This window comes from Ranitomeya variabilis, chromosome 2 (assembly GCF_051348905.1).
Source record: "Ranitomeya variabilis isolate aRanVar5 chromosome 2, aRanVar5.hap1, whole genome shotgun sequence".
In the NCBI taxonomy this organism is placed as follows: Eukaryota; Metazoa; Chordata; class Amphibia; order Anura; family Dendrobatidae; genus Ranitomeya; species Ranitomeya variabilis.
The window spans coordinates 66,448,829-66,466,802 of NC_135233.1; the positions used below are offsets into that span (position 1 = coordinate 66,448,829).

The 17,974-nt window shown below is 48.4% G+C and overlaps 1 protein-coding gene across 1 annotated transcript in view; it reads right to left on the reverse strand.

Annotated features, from left to right (window-relative positions):
• Nucleotides 1-15,958, reverse strand: part of SPRED2 (sprouty related EVH1 domain containing 2) — an 85,994-nt gene extending 70,036 nt beyond the window's left edge. Inside the window, exon 1 of the mRNA XM_077282528.1 lies at nucleotides 15,554-15,958. Within this exon, the coding sequence (XP_077138643.1) occupies nucleotides 15,554-15,579 (26 nt within the window). The 5' untranslated portion in view covers nucleotides 15,580-15,958. The remainder of the gene's footprint in view (nucleotides 1-15,553) is intronic.
• Nucleotides 15,959-17,974: the final 2,016 nt, after the last annotated feature.

Here is a 17,974-nt window from a genome sequence, read left to right on the forward strand (position 1 = left end):
ACAACCCCTTTAAATTGCAATCTTTTTCTGTAGTTTTATATCTTCAAAACTGCCGACATAACTGGATAGGCGGGGGTAAATCAGCCTCACGTATCGAGGCTGATGGCCAGCCACATTGCTTGACCAAGGAAAACGAGCTTTAATCCATGCAACTGCAAGTGTCGGGGCATTCTCTTAATGTGACGTGCCCAGGCCTGGCATCAGGGCACGCTCTCCAGCTCCTCTGGCATTCAACTTGGTGGACACAAGACATAACCCCCGAAAAGAGAAGGGGACCGATCTGTGCAGAGAGCCCTGGACACCCCAAACAAAGGGATTGCCCACAGGACACTTCAGGATGAAAACTTTGTTTCTGCAGCTAATAAGACAATCAACTTTGGTATTCTTAGGGTATATGTGCAAGACGTCTTTTTTTTCCCCCAGAGCGTCAACTTCAGGAAAAAGACCACCAGCATTTTCCTGTGCGTTGCTGGCTGCTTTGCCGCCGATGTCTGTTCTCTGTTCCCTCCACTACAGTACAAGCCGCTCGAAGAATGCGCATGCTACTTCTCATCACCTAATGGTTTCCGAACCCTGAAGGAGATTAAAAGAAGTAGCAAAAGATGAAACAGGGGTACAGCAATGTCGTCTTTACATTGCTGTGCAGTGTTTCATTTTTGTGGCGGAGTTGAGCGCTATTTCAGGTGGTTCCAGGCAGAATCCAAAGCTGTGAAACACAATGCTGTGCGTACATACCCTTAAGGGGCAGCTCTTCTCCGAAAATGCTGGAAAAAGCACTTACAAAATGCTCAAAATTATTCATTTCACTGCAAAAACAACTTGCTGTGCATATGACCAGGCTTTTAAAACACTCAAGGCTTTGCAAAACACTTGGCTGGCGAAAAGAAAGTGAATATCACTACTACTTGGAAGCGGCTCCTGGCAGAAAATGCTACAAAATAGTCATGATCCAATCAAATAAATGCAAAAAAAAAAACAAAAACACACCTTAAACTAATCAAAAATATTTCAGGAGACACAAAGCTCTTCCAAAAAGTCCCCAAAGCAAAGGGTATTTGTAAAGATTACTTTTGGCACATGCAAGACCCTCTTATAAAGGGTACTAGATGGTGGCCCGATTGTAACGCATCGGGTATTCTAGAATATGTATGTATATAGCAGCCACATAGTATATAGCACAGGCCACGTAGTATATAGGAGCCATGTAGTATATAGCAGACAAATAGTACGTGGCCTGTGCTATATAGTATGTGGCTGCTATATACATACATATTGTAGAATACCCGATGCATTAATACAGGCCACGCAATATATAACACAGCCCAAACAGTATATAACACAGCCCAGTCAATCGGTGGTTACTGCAGGTTGTAGGCTTGTTGGAAGAGGTGGGTCTTCAGGTTCTTTTTGAAAGTTTCGATGGTAGGCGAGAGTCTGATGTGTTGTGGTAGAGAGTTCCAGAGTAGGGGTGATGCACGAGAGAAATTCTGTATGCGATTATGGGAAGAGGAGATAACAGGTGAGTGAAGAAGGAGATCTTGTGAGGATCGGAGGTTGCGTGCAGGAAAGTACCGGGAGACGAGGTCACAGATGTATGGAGGAGACAGGTTGTGGATGGCTTTGTATGTCATGGTTAGGGTTTTGTACTGGAGTCTCTGGGCAATGGGGAGCCAGTGAAGGGATTGACAGAGGGGAGAGGCCGGGGAATAGCGGGGGGACAGGTGGATTAGTCGGGCAGCAGAGTTTAGAATAGATTGGAGGGGTGCGAGAGTGTTAGAGGGGAGGCCACAGAGCAGGAGGTTACAGTAGTCGAGGCGGGAGATGATGAGGGCATGGACTAGGGTTTTTGTAGATTCTTGGTTTAGGAATGTACGGATCCGTGAAATATTTTTGAGTTGGAGGCGGCAGGAAGTGGAAAGGGCTTGGATATGTGGTTTGAAGGAGAGATCAGTGTCAAGGATTACCCCAAGACAGCGGGCTTGTGGGACTGGGGAGAGTGGGCAGCCGTTTACTGTAATGGATACGTTCGTTGGGGAGGTCGTGTGAGATGGGGGAAAGACGATGAATTCTGTTTTGTCCATGTTAAGTTTTAGAAATCTAGCGAAGGATGAAATAGCAGATATACATTGAGGGATTCTGGTTAGCAGGGAAGTGATATCTGGTCCAGAGATGTAGATCTGTGTGTCGTCAGCATAGAGGTGATACTGAAAGCCGTGAGATTCTATGAGCGGTCCCAGGCCAAAAGGTGTAAATGGAGAAGAGCAGGGGCCCAAGGACTGAACCTTGTGGGACTCCGACAGATAGGGGGCGAGGTGAGGAGGAGGTGGTGTGTGAGTGGGAGAAGCTGAATGTCCGGTCAGTTAGGTATGACGAGATCCAGGATAGGGCCAAGTCTGTGATGCCAAGGGATGAGAGGGTCCGCAGCAACAGGGAATGGTCCACTGTGTCAAAGGCAGAGGACAGGTCCAGGAGGAGGATAGAGTAGTGCCGCTTGCTCTTGGCGGTTAATAGGTCATTGGTGACCTTCGTTAGGGCAGTTTCAGTGGAGTGGTGAGACCGAAAGCCTGATTGAAAGCGGTCGAAGAGGGAGCAGGAAGAGAGATGGGAGGACAGTTCAAGATGGACATGTTGTCCCAGTAGTTTTGAGGCATAGGGGAGAAGTGATATAGGGTGATAGATACAGAGGATGGGTCAAGAGAAGGCTTTTTGAGGATAGGTGTGATTGAGGCATGTTTAAAGCTTGAGGGGAAAACACCAGTTGTTAGTGATAGGTTGAAGAGATGGGTTAGGGTTGGGATGAAGACTGTGGCGAGGTTTGGGATGAAGTGGGATGGGATCGGGTCAAGTGCACAGGTGGTGAGATGCGATCTTGAGAGTAGAGTGGAGAGTTTGTCTTCTGTAATGGTGGAGAAGTTGGTTTTGGAGGTGGAGGGCTGGGTAGTTGGGAGGAAGGGTTCTGGGGGTTGTTTACTAAAACTGTCTCTGACGTACTCAATCTTCTGCTTGAAGAATGAGGCAAAGTCTTCAGCTGAGATGAGTGGGGAGGGAGGAGGTGCTGGGGGATGGAGGAGAGAATTGAAGGTGTTGAATAACTGTTTGGGGTTGTGAGACAGGTAGGATATGAGAGATGAGAAGTAGGTTTGTTTTGCTGTGGCGAGTGTGGTCTTGAAAGTAGTGAGGGACTGATTGAATGTGATGAAGTGCTCGTTGGAGTGGGATCCTTTCCAACTTCGCTCAGGAACCCTGGAAGCTCGCCTCAGTTCTTTGGTCAGGCGGGTGTGCCAGGGCTGTCTGTTGATTTTGCGAGCTTTGGTATGTGTGAGAGGGGCAAGAGATTCCAAAGCTGCAGCTATTGTGGTGTTATATAGAGCGGCAGCGTCATCCGCATTGTGTAGGGAGCTTATGTCTGTGAGAGGTAGGAGGGATTTCAGAGACTGAGTGTAGATCAAGGTGTTTAAGATTTCAGCGAGGGTGTGCAAGTTTGTGGGGTGGGGATTGTAGACAAGGAGTGGAGAGGGAAGAGAATGTGAGTAGGTTGTGGTCAGAAAGAGGAAGAGGTGTTAAAGAGGTTAGATAGGGAGCAGAGGCGGGTGAAGATGAGGTCCAGTGTGTGACCATCTTGGTGAGTAGAAGACCATTGGGTAAGGTCAAAGGAGGAAGTAAGAGATAGAAGTTTAGTGGCAGCTGAGAGGGAAGTGTCAATGGGGATGTTGAAGTCGCCCATGATGATAGTGGGGATGTCAGCGGCAAGGAAATGAAGTAGCCAAGTGGTGAAGTGGTCAAAGAAGGTGGTGGCTGGCCCTGGGGGGCGGTAAATGGCAGCCAGTTGGAGGGGGAGTAGATGCGCACAGAGTGCACCTCAAAGGAAGGGAGGGTAACAGAGGGTGGAAGTGGGAGTGGGGTGAAGGAGCAGTTATCTGACAGGATTAAACCAACACAGGCCACGCAGTATATAGCAGCCATGTAGTATATAACACAGGCGACGTAGTATATAACACTGGCCACGTAATATATAGCACAGCCCAGTCAGTACAAAACACAGGCCACATAGTATGTAACACTGGCCACGTAGTATATAGCAGCCATGTAGTATATAACGCAACCCACGCAATATCTAACACTGCCCACGTAGTATATAGCAGCCATGTAGTATATAGTAGTGCCCACGTAGTATATAGCTGCCATGTAGTATATAGTACTACCCACGTACTATATAGCTGCCATGTAGTATATAACGCAGCCCACACAGTATACAGCAGTGTGGGCACCATATCCCTGTTAAAAAAATAAATAATTAAAATAAAAAATAGTTACATACTCACCCCCTGGGATCCAACGGCGCTCTGGCGATGTGCGGGCGGCTGCCACCATCTTCCGTTCCCAGGATGCATTGCGAAATTACCCAGAAGACTTAGCGGTCTCGCGAGACCGCTAAGTCTTCTGGGTAATTTCGCAATGCATCTCTGGGATCGGAAGCTGGCGGAAGGCACGAGCGCATCGTCGGACTACGGAGGGTGAGTGAGTATAGCAGGTTTTTTTTTTAATTATTATTTTTAACATTAGATTTTTTTTACTATTGATGCCGCATAGGCAGCATCAATAGTAAAAAGTTGGGGACACACAGGCATAGCGCGGTACGTTACCGCTGGGATTAACCCTTTGTGAGCGGTGAGGGGAGTATGGAGCGGGCGCCGGGCACTGACTGTGGGGAGTATGGAGCGGGCGCCGGGCACTGACTGCGGGGAGTATGGAGCGGGCGCCGGGCACTGACTGCAGGGGAATATGGAGCGGGCGCCGGGCACTAACTGCAGGGGAGTAGGGAGGGACTAATCGGACTGTGGCCGTCGCTTATTGGTCGCGGCAGCCATGACAGGCAGCTGGCGAGACCAATCAGCGACACAGGATTTCCGTGACGGAAGTTGTCGACAGAAAGACGGAAGTACCCCTTAGACAATTATATATATATATAGATGTGCACACAACGTACGGTATTCCAGGTGGATTCCGTTCAGAAACCCGCCTGAAAAAGCTCTCAGAGAATCCTCAAATTAATGAACACATACATTTCTATTTCTTTTGAGCGTATTTTAACTGATTCTGGTTCTGAAGATGCTCTATACCGACGACAAGTCAATTTCAAAAGACACCAAGAAGACGCTTTCCGAGCGTTTTTGCTTGAAAAAACACTAGTGGTATCTTCAATGCTGACTATTGTTAAAGAAAAAACTTAAAAAAATTAGTAAAAAAACCCCAAAAAATAAATCACACACCACAAGAAGTAACAGGCCCCTGATTTCCGAAACAAATTTGCCCCCCTCCAGTACAGTAATGTATCTCACACAAGCGCCTTGATGAATACATATAGGGGCGTCTGTGGCTACATTGTAGTATTTTTGCCAGCATGAACATAACGCGAGGATGAGGCTGGAATTCTGACTTCCTACAAAGTTTAGCATAGTTCATTTCCATATAAAGAGCTGGAAATGGAGGGGGAGGTTTCTCCAACCACTTTATTGCCAGATGTTCATTCAAGGTCTCCCATGTGATCGCATAGCTGTGCCCTGCCACTGGGCTGTACACAACACCCACATCCGAATGCCAGGGCACTTGTCACATTCACTAAAATGTCTAATATTTCAATATTTATACCTAAAATTACACTGTGTGCAGAATTATTAGGCAAGTTGTATTTTAGAGGATTATTTTTATTACTGATCAACAACTATGTTCTCAATCAACCCCAAAGACTCAAATATCAAAGCTTAATATTTTTGGAAGTTGGAGTGTTTTTTTTTTAGATTTGGCTATCTTAGGAGGATATCTGTTTGTGCAGGTAACTATTACCGTACAGAATTATTAGGCAACTTAATAAAAACCAAATATATTCCCATCTCATTTGTTTATTTTCACCAGGTAAACCAATATAATGTCACAAAATTTAGAAATAAACATTTCTGACATGCAAAAACAAAACCCAAAAAATGAGTGACCAATATAGCACCTTTCTTTATGATGAAACTCAGCAGCCTTCCATCCATAGATTCTGTCAGTTGCTTGATCTGTTTACGACCAACATTGCGTGCAGCAGCCACCACAGCCTCCCAGACACTGTTCCGAGAGGTGGACTGTTTTCCCTCCCTGTAGATCTCACATTTTATGAGGGACCACAGGTTCTCTATGGGGTTCAGGTCAGGTGAACAAGGAGGCCATGTCATTATTTTTTCTTCTTTGAGACCTTTACTGGCCAGCCACACTGTGGAGTAGTTGGAGGCATGTGATGGAGCATTGTCCTGCATGAATTTTTCTTGAACGATACCGACTTTTTCCTGTACCACTGCTTGAAGAAGTTGTCTTCCAGAAGCTGGCAGTAGGTCTGGGAGTTGAGCTTCACTCCATCCTCAACCCAAAAAGGTCCCACAAGTTCATCTTTGATGATACCAGCCCATTCCAGTACCCCACCTCCACCTTGCTGGCCTCTGAGTCGGAGTGGAGCTCTCTGCCCTTTACTGATCCAGCCTCTGGCCCATCCATCTGGCCCATCAAGAGTCACTCTCATTTCATCAGTCCATAAAACCTTTGAAAAGTCAGTCTTAAGATATTTCTTGGCCCAGTCTTGACGTTTTATCTTATGTTTCTTGTTCAAAGATGGTCGTTTTTCAGCCTTCCTTACCTTGGCCATGTCTCTGAGTATCGCACACCTTGTGCTTTTTGTTACTCCAGGAACGTTGCAGCTCTGAAATATGGCAAAACTGGTGGCAAATGGCATCTTGGCAGCTTCACGCTTGATTTTCCTCAATTCATGGGCAGTTATTTTGCGCTTTTTTTGCCCAACACGCTGCTTGCGACCCTGTTGGCTATTTGCCATGAAACACTTGATTGTTCGGTGATCACGCTTCAAAAGTTTGGCAATTTCAAGACTGCTGCATCCCTCTACAAGACATCCCACAATTTTGGCCTTTTCAGAGCCCGTCAAATCTCTCTTCTGACCCGTTTTGCCAAAGGAAAGGAAGTTGCCTAATAATTAAGCACATCTTATATAGGGTTTATGTCGTCATTAGACAACACCCCTCCTCATTACAGAGATGCACATCACCTAATTTACTTAATTGGTAGCTGGCTCTCAAGCCTGAACAGCTTGGAGTAGGACAACATGTATAAAAAGTATCATGTGATCAAAATACAACTTGCCTAATAATTCAGCACACAGCGTAAGTTATTGGAGTCAATAGAAGTCCTCGATGTGTTCTCTTGTTGTTTTCCTGGAAAATCTGGGTGACAACCAATATAACCACCATTAGGCCATGTTCACACATTCAGTATTTTACATCAGTATTTGTAAGCCAAAATCAGGAAAGAACAATCAGAGGAAAAGTATAATAGAAACACGTCACCACTTCTGTATTTATCACCCACTCCTGGGTTTGGATTACAGATACTGATGTAAAATACTGACCAAATACGTGTGAATGTGGCCCTAGTGTACTTCCCCCATTACAATTATCCACAGTGGAATTTCCATAGTGAAAAAGTGCTGCAGATTTTGTTGCAGAAATGCTGCCGCTTTAAAATGTTAAATCCGAAGCAAAAAATGAAAACTTTCCCTGCAGGTCAGGAAATTCCTGCCTGTATAGGGATCAAGATATGTGCCTAAGGGCTCGTACTCATCTGAGCATAAATCGGACGAGTGCAATCCAATAAAACATTAAAAAAAATTGTCACATGCTGCAAGTAGTCACGTATATAGGACAAGACTCACCAATGCAAGACAATGGGTGCGAGAAAAAGAACAGAGGGCACATGGACAATCTGTATACCGTCCATTTTTCACATTCTGTAACAGAACGCTGTAAATGGTCCTGTAAATGACTGATGAGTCATTTGCTGCAGAGAGGAAAAAAAAAAAAAAAGCGTTGCATACGGATGCTAAAAATCGCATTGTACTCACATGATGCTCATCCTGCTTTTCAGGAACAACATTGGGCCGACTTTATTTACGCTGCGGAGTGCGAGTCCTAAGGCTAAACGGAGACTTTGCTTGCTTGTACAATAATCACTCAATTTCGCAGAGCAACAGTCGCTCATATGGATTCATGGGTGAAGTAGATGTTCCCCTGCAAAATCAGGTGATTCCTTGTTAAATAATCGCCGTTTTGATTTTATTTGCCCCAACAAGGCCACTACATATGGGCTATGGATAGCCCGCATACACACTGATGTAGAGTGCCATATAATTTTACTGCAGTTTTTAAACACTTAAATTTTACTGTTAAATTCTAATTAGCGCTTTAGCTGTAAAATCATGTGGACAACAAACAGCAGTAACTCGCCGCTCAGCTTGGTATATGCCACCCTAAAACTTATATTAAATGGAACCTCAAGAATGATTTCTAAACTGCCACTTCTCTTAAGATTTTCTCCTGGACTTTTTAGGTTTGTCTTTATTTGCAAAAAAAATGGAAGCAGGAGTCGGTCAAAAATGCAATTTAAACCTCAATGACCAAGCAGAAGGAAACGTAGGAGAAGAGACAAACTGGTCACTCACAAAACATGGCTAGTTTGGCTTGACTGATAGCAATAGAGTTCCTATATACGGTATATGCACTGATGAAGTTTGGGCTGAGTACACCTAGCGTAGCGGTGCAGATATAGACACTACAAGGCAATGATGCACGCTGTCGTACATGCCAAGGTGCACACTCTGTATGGAAACCAATCCTTAATGGATATTTGGCTATTCTAGAATTTTTATGTTGGGAGTATTCCAATGTATAGGAATAGCAGTAGGTGGTCACGTACTGCCCTAACCCTATATCTAAATACAACGGGCCCAGGCCAGATGCTTGTTGGATCTCCCGTGACACTCAACACCTAAATTACCCAGTTGTTTCATCCATCTACCCTGCAAAAATAAGATGTGAACATAGCCCAAGGAGATGGTTTTGTATTTCAAGGCTTCTTCCTAAAACTGGCACTGTTTAATAACAAAAGACTTATTGATTGGCATAAGCACACTTGTACAGTCAACCACTGCGTGAGCCCACCCACTGGACTCCTAAGCCCCTAAAGTGAAGAAGCTTATGAATAAATAACTAGTTATCATTCAGTTTAGCTCTAAAACACCAATTCAGAAAGTTAGAATATATTAAAAACGTGACAGCTTCCCTTTTAGGCAACTATTGGGGTCTCATCAGGCAGTCCCCAAATTAGATCGACAGTGGACTGCCTATGTAGGTTTAATCCAGATGTAGCAATTCTAAAATCATTGCTCGGCGCACTACAAGCGTCATTACGCATTTCACGTGACCAACGTAGTACAAATAAGATTTACATATGCGCTTTACTCCATCACTGCCTGGTGCCACGCAGGTTCTCCTAAACTTTGCTACACTCATATTACAGGTAGGCTGTATACAATACTTTTACGTTCGGACCTCTTGTTGGATGATTTGCGCATGCATACCTCCAATGTATGCTTCAGGGCGTTCGCGCACAGGATACTATTGCATATTAAAAAAAAAAAAAAAAAAAACCTAGATAAGTGGTCAAAGACAACATCTGCAAGGAGTTTGTATGTTCTCCCTGTGTTTGTGTGGGTTTCCCCCGGGGTCTCTGGTTTCCCCCCACATTCCATATACTGATAGGAAACTTAGTTTGTGAGCCCCAATGGGGACAGTGTCAATAATGCTTGTAAAGCGCTATGGAATTAATGGCGCTATATAATGGAGTAAAATAAATAAATATTTGGTAACCCTACACATTTTCTCTGTGCTGGTCTTCAACCCTAATATAGGAGGGCGTCCACTTTTAGAAGGCAATTTATTTTAAAGTAAATGCACGTATTTGGGGGGAGAAATATATATATATTTTATATTGGGTTTCATTAAAAAATGTTCCAGTTTGCCTTTCATAGTTTCTGTGTTGCACTGTCCATTGCTGGCTGCAGAATGAGATAACTGAGAATCTGTCAGTCAGCTCATTATGACTGTCGCTTACTATATATTTGCTCCTATTTGATGTTTTGTTAATATTAAAAAAAAAAAATCACACTATTTTGCATATGTAACCACTAGAGTGTGTGGTGTCTTCTAACAATATTTCATTATGACAGGGATTTTTTTGTACCCCTTAGGAGTCACGTAAATGTCCTTGCAAATCGGAACACACTGCATGTACCTGGCCGTGCGTCTCCCGATTGGAGCATGACTGCTTCACATATTAATAATAATAATCTATTTATATAGCACCAACATATTCCGCAGCGCTTTACAGTTTAACACATATTTGTATGATGCCATCACGGACGTCAGTATTAGACCTAATCTGCCTTTTTCTGGGCTCCGACCAGCTGACTATGTCCGCCGACCACATTAAAGTAAAATGTACAGGAAAACAGAGCCTGTAAAAGTTAAAAAAATAAATTTAAAAAAATGTAAACGTTTCATTGACACCGAAATGTCAAATTTATGCATGAGAAAAAAATAAAATAAATATATATATATATATATATATATATATATATATATATATATATATATATATTTTATTTATTTTTTCTTAAATGCATAAATTTGACATTTTGGCGTCAATAAAACTATAAGGTGGACAATCCCTTTGAGGTTCTATTTAAGCAGAATTTTATGTTAAAGAATAGAGATGGACAAACCAAACATCAGAAAAAAAAATAAAAAATTTCGGCACCTGTGGCAAATTTGCTGGCACATAGGGATTTCTCCAGCCTCGAATAACCCTCACTATAAGGCGCCTAAGGCCAAGCACATCGTGATAATAAACATTGTTCCACCGGCCAGAAGAACTCCACACGAGAACAATCAGAAAAGAGGACAGACATTTTATTAATGACAAGTCGCACAATATCTCCCCTCAGGGGCTCTCCATGCACCGAGCCCAATGAATGGCTCATAATTACACGGTAACCAAATGCTTGGCCTGAATGGAGGGCCTACAGGTAACCCAAACACAAGGTCCTGCGCCTGGACAGCCAGCAGAAACAATGACTAATGGCAGAGTTCTGCACACGGGCCATTACCCAGCAGCAGCTCCGCTCTAATCTGACATCTTTTTGTGAATGGCGGTGGCTGCTTGCTCTGTGTTTGGCCTAAGTTCACTTCCTGAGGTAAAGTCGCATTTACCACACCTGATACAGAACTAGATCATACAGAACTAGATTTCCCACAGAAAAATAAAAAAAAATAAAAATCACAGGATATACAAGTCACTAAATCATCTACTGGTATAAATACGGATGCTTGCAAAAACAGGGTGACCGGTAACATGGCCCACGCTACCGCTCACACAGCAGTTGTCACCCAGCTCTCCAAGAACACCAAATGCTCCCACGGCATCTTCATACATGAGAATTTGGGCTTTTTCTGCACATGTTTGCAACAAAACAATCGCAATCAGTTCTGAGTACTGTGGGATTTTTTTGCAACATTTAATTTTTTACGGGCTTTTGGAGCAGATTTGACGTAACTTATGGTTTTTTTTTTTAGAACCCTAAATTCCGGAATTCAAGCTTAAAAACACACAATCACATGAATTTTTTTAAACTCCCAATAAAAGCCTATATAAAAAATAAAAGCATACATGGCCGCATCATGAAGTGAACCCAGGTAGTCGCTTCATTACGCAGTGCCAAATTGTATGGGAGGTGGCTGTACTGGTCGTGACATTTGGCATCGCCCAGTTTCTAAGCAGGAACTCAATGGTGACTTCATCCGTGCGGCCAACGATCGCTGAATGTCGCGGCTAAAGTGATGTGGATCATACTGCAACTCGCAAGGCACCGCGATAAGCAAGGCGCAAAAACAAACTGTTGGATACTTTGCCTGTCAGCAGGTCGCAACGTGACCCCAGTCAGATGTACTCTGCAGGCCAAGCCGCCATGTAGCCCCAGACATACTGACACAGGATTAATAGTTTTGCTTTCATAATAAGACTTGTACATTTGGGGTGGGGATAATGTGTAATTGCGCCCCCATACTTTTCAAAATGACGAATGGCAGCGATTATTTTCCAACATACGGCCACATGTCCACAAACAATGAATGGAACGCATCCATAAATGTGGACCTCCAAGATCGGCACCGAGTATCAACCCTTACCCGGCAGAGTACACGGGGCAGCTTCTTAAATGACACATCGATATATGTCAGTGTATAAAGCAGACCTGGCGGGCATATCGAAAACCATAAAAAGTATACAAGCGGGTATAATGCCGCTAACAAGCGAGTGACATCTTATTAGGTGTCGGGGAGATGACATCAATACAGTGCACAGGAATGAACAACGCAGGACCCAGCACCAGACCGTGCACCGCAGTCAGCAGAGCGGCCCTGCCAGGTATACCCCACACATGTCACATTATATAACAATGCTGACAGTCTACCATGGTCACATTATAAATATGGCACACACAAAGTCACAAAGTTATGTCTACTCGTCAAAAAATGTAATACTGGTATTTAAGACTCATAAGAGGTTCTGCAGCAGCACAGGTCCATTCCACTTGCACACACTGTAAACACACATCAATACTTGATGCAACAAGGACCCTTTTACACGTGATATATTTGTAAAAAAAAAAAAAAAAATGACGATCGTCAAAGTGAGTGTCAATGTCTGCCTGACTTATAATATCACTGGTTTTTTTTTTTGTTTTTTTTTTTGCAGAACTTCAACCACTTATGAGATCGCTCGATCAGTGACAAAAGCGAATTCTTGCTAACCGCGCAATTGTTGTGTATATATATATATATATATATATATATATATATATATATATATATATGTATATATATATATATATATATATAACGAGCCTGGAGTAAAAGGATTTCTACGGTCGGTCTGTGCCCCATTGGGGACAATTACAAAACACTGCACTCACACTGGACCCCAATAGATGTAGGCGCTCGGCCAGTTTTGGCGTACAATGGCGGATGCCAGTTGGCACAGTTTGTATAAAAATATAGCAAAAATTTATATATTTTTTTTTGGGGGGGGGCTGTATGTGTCCATATAGGCGACACCTACAGAGCACGGCTATGGTCTATAGTGCGGGGCTCACCTGTCGCTCATGTGCCGCCAACGCCAATTTTGTAGCATTAATAAGAATCAGACAGTAATCGGCGGGTCAGTACATTGCCATGGCTCTGCCGCACTGTGCCACCATAGTCTGGGCACAAGTCTGGTCTCCAGCACAGGAGCTCCTCACAGGAGTGCAGCAGAAGAAGCTGCCACAAGTTGCCATCTGATGCCCACCATTATGACTGCTCAGCATACCCACAGGTTGCCATCAGATGCCCACCATCATGACTGCTCAGCATACCCACAGGATGCCATCAGATGCCCACCATCATGACTGCTCAGCATACCCACAGGATGCCATCAGATGCCCACCATCATGACTGCTCAGCATACCCACATGTTGCCATCAGATGCCCACCTTCATGACTGCTCAGCATACCCACAGGATGCCATCAGATGCCCATCATCATGACTGCTCAGCATACCCATAGGTTGCCATCAAATGCCCACCATCATGACTGCTCAGCATACCCACAGGATGCCATCAGATCATCAGATGCCCATCATCATGACTGTTCCGCATACCCACTGGTTGCCATCTGATGCCCATCATGACTGCTCCGCATACCCACAGGTTGCCATCTGATGCCCACCATCATGACTGCTCAGCATACCCACAGGTTGCCATCTGATGCCCACCATCATGCCTGCTCAGCATACCCACAGGTCCCATCTGATGCCCTCCATCATGACTGCTCAGCATACCCACAGGTTGCCATCTGATGCCCACCATCATGACTGCTCAGCATACCCACAGGTTGCCATCTGATGCCCACCATCATGCCTGCTCAGCATACCCACAGGTTGCCATCTGATGCCCACCATCATGACTGCTCAGCATACCCACAGGTCCCATCTGATGCCCCCCATCATGACTGCTCAGCATACCCACAGGTTGCCATCTGATGCCCACCATCATGCCTGCTCAGCATACCCACAGGTCCCATCTGATGCCCCCCCATCATGACTGCTCAGCATACCCACAGGTTGCCATCTGATGCCCACCATCATGACTGCTCAGCATACCCACAGGTTGCCATCTGATGCCCCCCATCATGCCTGCTCAGCATACCCACGGGTCCCATCTGATGCCCCCCATCATGACTGCTCAGCATACCCACAGGTTGCCATCTGATGCCCACCATCATGACTGCTCAGCATACCCACAGGTCCCATCTGATGCCCCCCATCATGACTGTTCAGCATACCCACAGGTTGCCATCTCATGCCCACCATCATGACTGCTCAGCATACCCACAGGTTGCCATCTGATGCCCCCCCATCATGCCTGCTCAGCATACCCACAGGTCCCATCTGATGCCCACCATCATGACTGCTCAGCATACCCACAGGTTGCCATCTGATGCCCACCATCATGACTGCTCAGCATACCCACAGGTTGCCATCTGATGCCCACCATCATGACTGCTCAGCATACCCACAGGTTGCCATCTGATGCCCCCCATCATGCCTGCTCAGCATACCCACAGGTTGCCATCTGATGCCCCCCATCATGCCTGCTCAGCATACCCACAGGTCCCATCTGATGCCCCCCATCATGTCTGCTCAGCATACTCACAGGTTGCCATCTGATGCCCACCATCATGACTGCTCAGCATACCCACAGGTTGCCATCTGATGCCCCCCATCATGCCTGCTCAGCATACCCACAGGTTGCCATCTGATGCCCACCATCATGACTGCTCAGCATACCCACAGGTTGCCATCTGATGCCCACCATCATGACTGCTCAGCATACCCACAGGTGCCATCTGATACCCCCCATCATGACTGCTCAGCATACCCACAGGTTGCCATCTGATGCCCACCATCATGACTGCTCAGCATACCCACAGGTGCCATCTGATGCCCCCCATCATGACTGCTCAGCATACCCACAGGTGCCATCTGATGCCCACCATCATGACTGCTCAGCATACCCACAGGTGCCATCTGATGCCCCCCATCATGACTGCTCAGCATACCCACAGGTCCCATCTGATGCCCCCCATCATGACTGCTCAGCATACCCACAGGTTGCCATCTGATGCCCCCCATCATGCCTGCTCAGCATACCCACAGGTCCCATCTGATGCCCCCATCATGACTGCTCAGCATACCCACAGGTGCCATCTGATGCCCCCCATCATGACTGCTCAGCATACCCACAGGTGCCATCTGATGCCCACCATCATGACTGCTCAGCATACCCACAGGTGCCATCTGATGCCCACCATCATGACTGCTCAGCATACGCACAAGTCCCATCTGCAGCAAGGTTACAGCTCTGCAGGCCGATGCATGCCCCCGGGCTGCACACTGTGCCATGCTGCACGCATTCTGAGCTCCACATCTGCAGCCATGCAGTGCAGCCCAGGAGGGGAGCTCGCTGCCAGCCCGCCCCGTGCACCCAGCAGCCCCCCGGACAGGGGCCGGCACTTACTCCTCAGGGGGGGCTTCCTCGCTCATCTTGTCCCGATCACCGTCGTCTTGTACCCGCCTCGGGGGGCTCCGAGCTGCTCATCTTTCCCAGGCGGTGTATGACTCGCTATCCCCCGGCTTGTGCAGTAGTGCTCCTTTCTCCCGTGTACGAGCAGCGGCGGCGGCGTGTACCTCCCGGGGACTGGCTTATTATAAGCAGGCGGCTGCTGCGCCCCGCCCGTGTGGCTGCTGGTGGTGGCCCCGTCCGAGCCCCATCTCCTGTTACTCCATGTTGGCTCCGGGTCTGCAGTCACTATGTACTGTGTGTGTGTGAGCGCCTCTCACCCGCCGCAGGGACGAGGAGGAGAGAGGGAGACGGAGAGGAAGTGGGGCGGAAGCGATGACGTCACCCTCCCCAGCAACAAGCAGCTGCGAGGACACGGGGAGGAGGGAAGAGCGCAGACACCGCACGGGGGGAGGGAGAGGGGAGAGCAGGGGGAAAGGGCCTAGGAGGGAGAGGAGGGGAAAGGGCTGGGGGGAGAGCAGGGGGAAAGGGCCTAGGAGGGAGAGGAGGGGAAAGGGCTGGGGGGAGAGCAGGGGGAAAGGGCCTAGGAGGGAGAGGAGGGGAAAAGGGCTGGGGGAGAGCAGGGGGAAAGGGCCTAGGAGGGAGAGGAGGGGAAAGGGCTGGGGGGAGAGCAGGGGGAAAGGGCCTAGGAGGGAGAGGAGGGGAAAAGGGCTGTGGGGAGACAGGGCCTGGGGGGGGACAGAGGAATAGGGCTGGGGAGAGAAGGGGGACAGGGCCTAGGAGAGAAGGGGGACAGGGCCTCGGAGGGAGAGGAGGGGAAAAGGGCTGGGGAGAGCAGGGGGAAAGAGCCTTGGAGGGAGAAGAGGGGAAAAAGGCTGGGGGGAGAGCAGGGGGAAAGGGCTGGGGATAGAGGGGACAGCAGGGGGAAAGGGCCTAGGAGGGAGAAGAGGGGAAAAGGGCTGGGGGGAGAGCAGGGGGAAAGGGCTGGGGAGAGCAGGGGGAAAGGGCTGGGGAGAGCAGGGGAAAAGGGCTGGGAGAGAGGGGAGAGCAGGGGGACAGGGCCTAGGAAGAGAGGGGGACAGGGCCTAAGGGAGAGAGGGGGAAAGGGCTGGAGAGAGAAGGGGGACAGGGCCTAGGAGAGCAGGGGGACAGGGCCTAGGGGAGAGAAGGGGGACAGGGCCTGGGGGGGGCAGAGGAATAGGGCTGGGGGGAGAAGGGGGACAGGGCCTAGGAGAGAATGGGGACGGCCTAGGAGGGAGAGGAGGGGAAAAGGGCTGGGGGGAAAGGGATGGGGAGAGAGGGGAGAGCAGGGGGACAGGGCCTAGGAGAGAGGGGAACAGGGCCTAGGGGAGAGAGGGGGAAAGGGCTGGAGAGAGAAGGGGGACAGGGCCTAGGGGAGAGAAGGAGGACAGGGCCTGGGGGGGGAGCAGAGGGATAGGGCTGAGGAGAGAAGGGGGACAGGGCCTAGGATAGAGGGGAGAGAAGGGGGACAGGGCCTAGGAGAGAGGGGACAGAGCCTACGGGAGAGCAGGGGGACAGGGCCTAGGAGAGAGAGGGTAGAGCAGGGGGACAGGGCAGGGGAGAGAAGGGGGATAGGGCCTGGGGGGGCGGAGCAGGGGAGAAGGGCTGGGGAGAAAAGGGGGACAGGGCCTAGGAGAGAGAGGGTAGAGCAGGGGGACAGGGCAGGGGAGAGAAGGGGGGCAGGGCCTGGGGGGGGGCGGAGCAGGGCTGGGGAGAAAAGGGGGACAGGGCCTAGGAGAGAGAGGGTAGAGCAGGGGGACAGGACTGAGGAGAGAAGGGGGCAGGGCTGGGGAGAGAAGGAGGACAGGGCCGAGGGGAGAGCAGGGGGAAAGGGCGTAGGAGAGAGGAGGGAGAGTAGGGGGACAGGGCCTAGGAGAGCAGGGGGACAGGGCCTGGGGGGGGGGCGGAGCAGGGGAGAAGGGCTGGGGAGAAAAGGGGGACAGGGCCTAGGAGAGAGAGGGTAGAGCAGGTGGACAGGGCAGGGGAGAGAAGGGGGACAGGGCCTGGGGGGCGGAGCAGGGGAGAAGGGCTGGGGAGAAAAGGGGGACAGGGCCTAGGAGAGAAGGGGGACAGGGCGTAGGAGAGATGGGAGAGCAGGGGGACAGGGCCTACGAGAGAGGGGGGAGAGCTGGGGAGAGAAGGAGGATAGGGCCTAGGAGAGAGGGGAGTGCAGGGGGACAGGACTGAGGAGAGAAGGGGGCAGGGCTGGGGAGAGAAGGAGGACAGGGCCGAGGGGAGAGCAGGGGGAAAGGGCGTAGGAGAGAGGAGGGAGAGTAGGGGGACAGGGCCTAGGAGAGCAGGGGGAAAGGGCTGGGGAGAGGAGGACAGGACCTGGGAGAGAGTGGGGAGAGCAGGGGGAAAGAGCTGGGGAGAGAAGGAGGACAGAGCCTAGGAGAG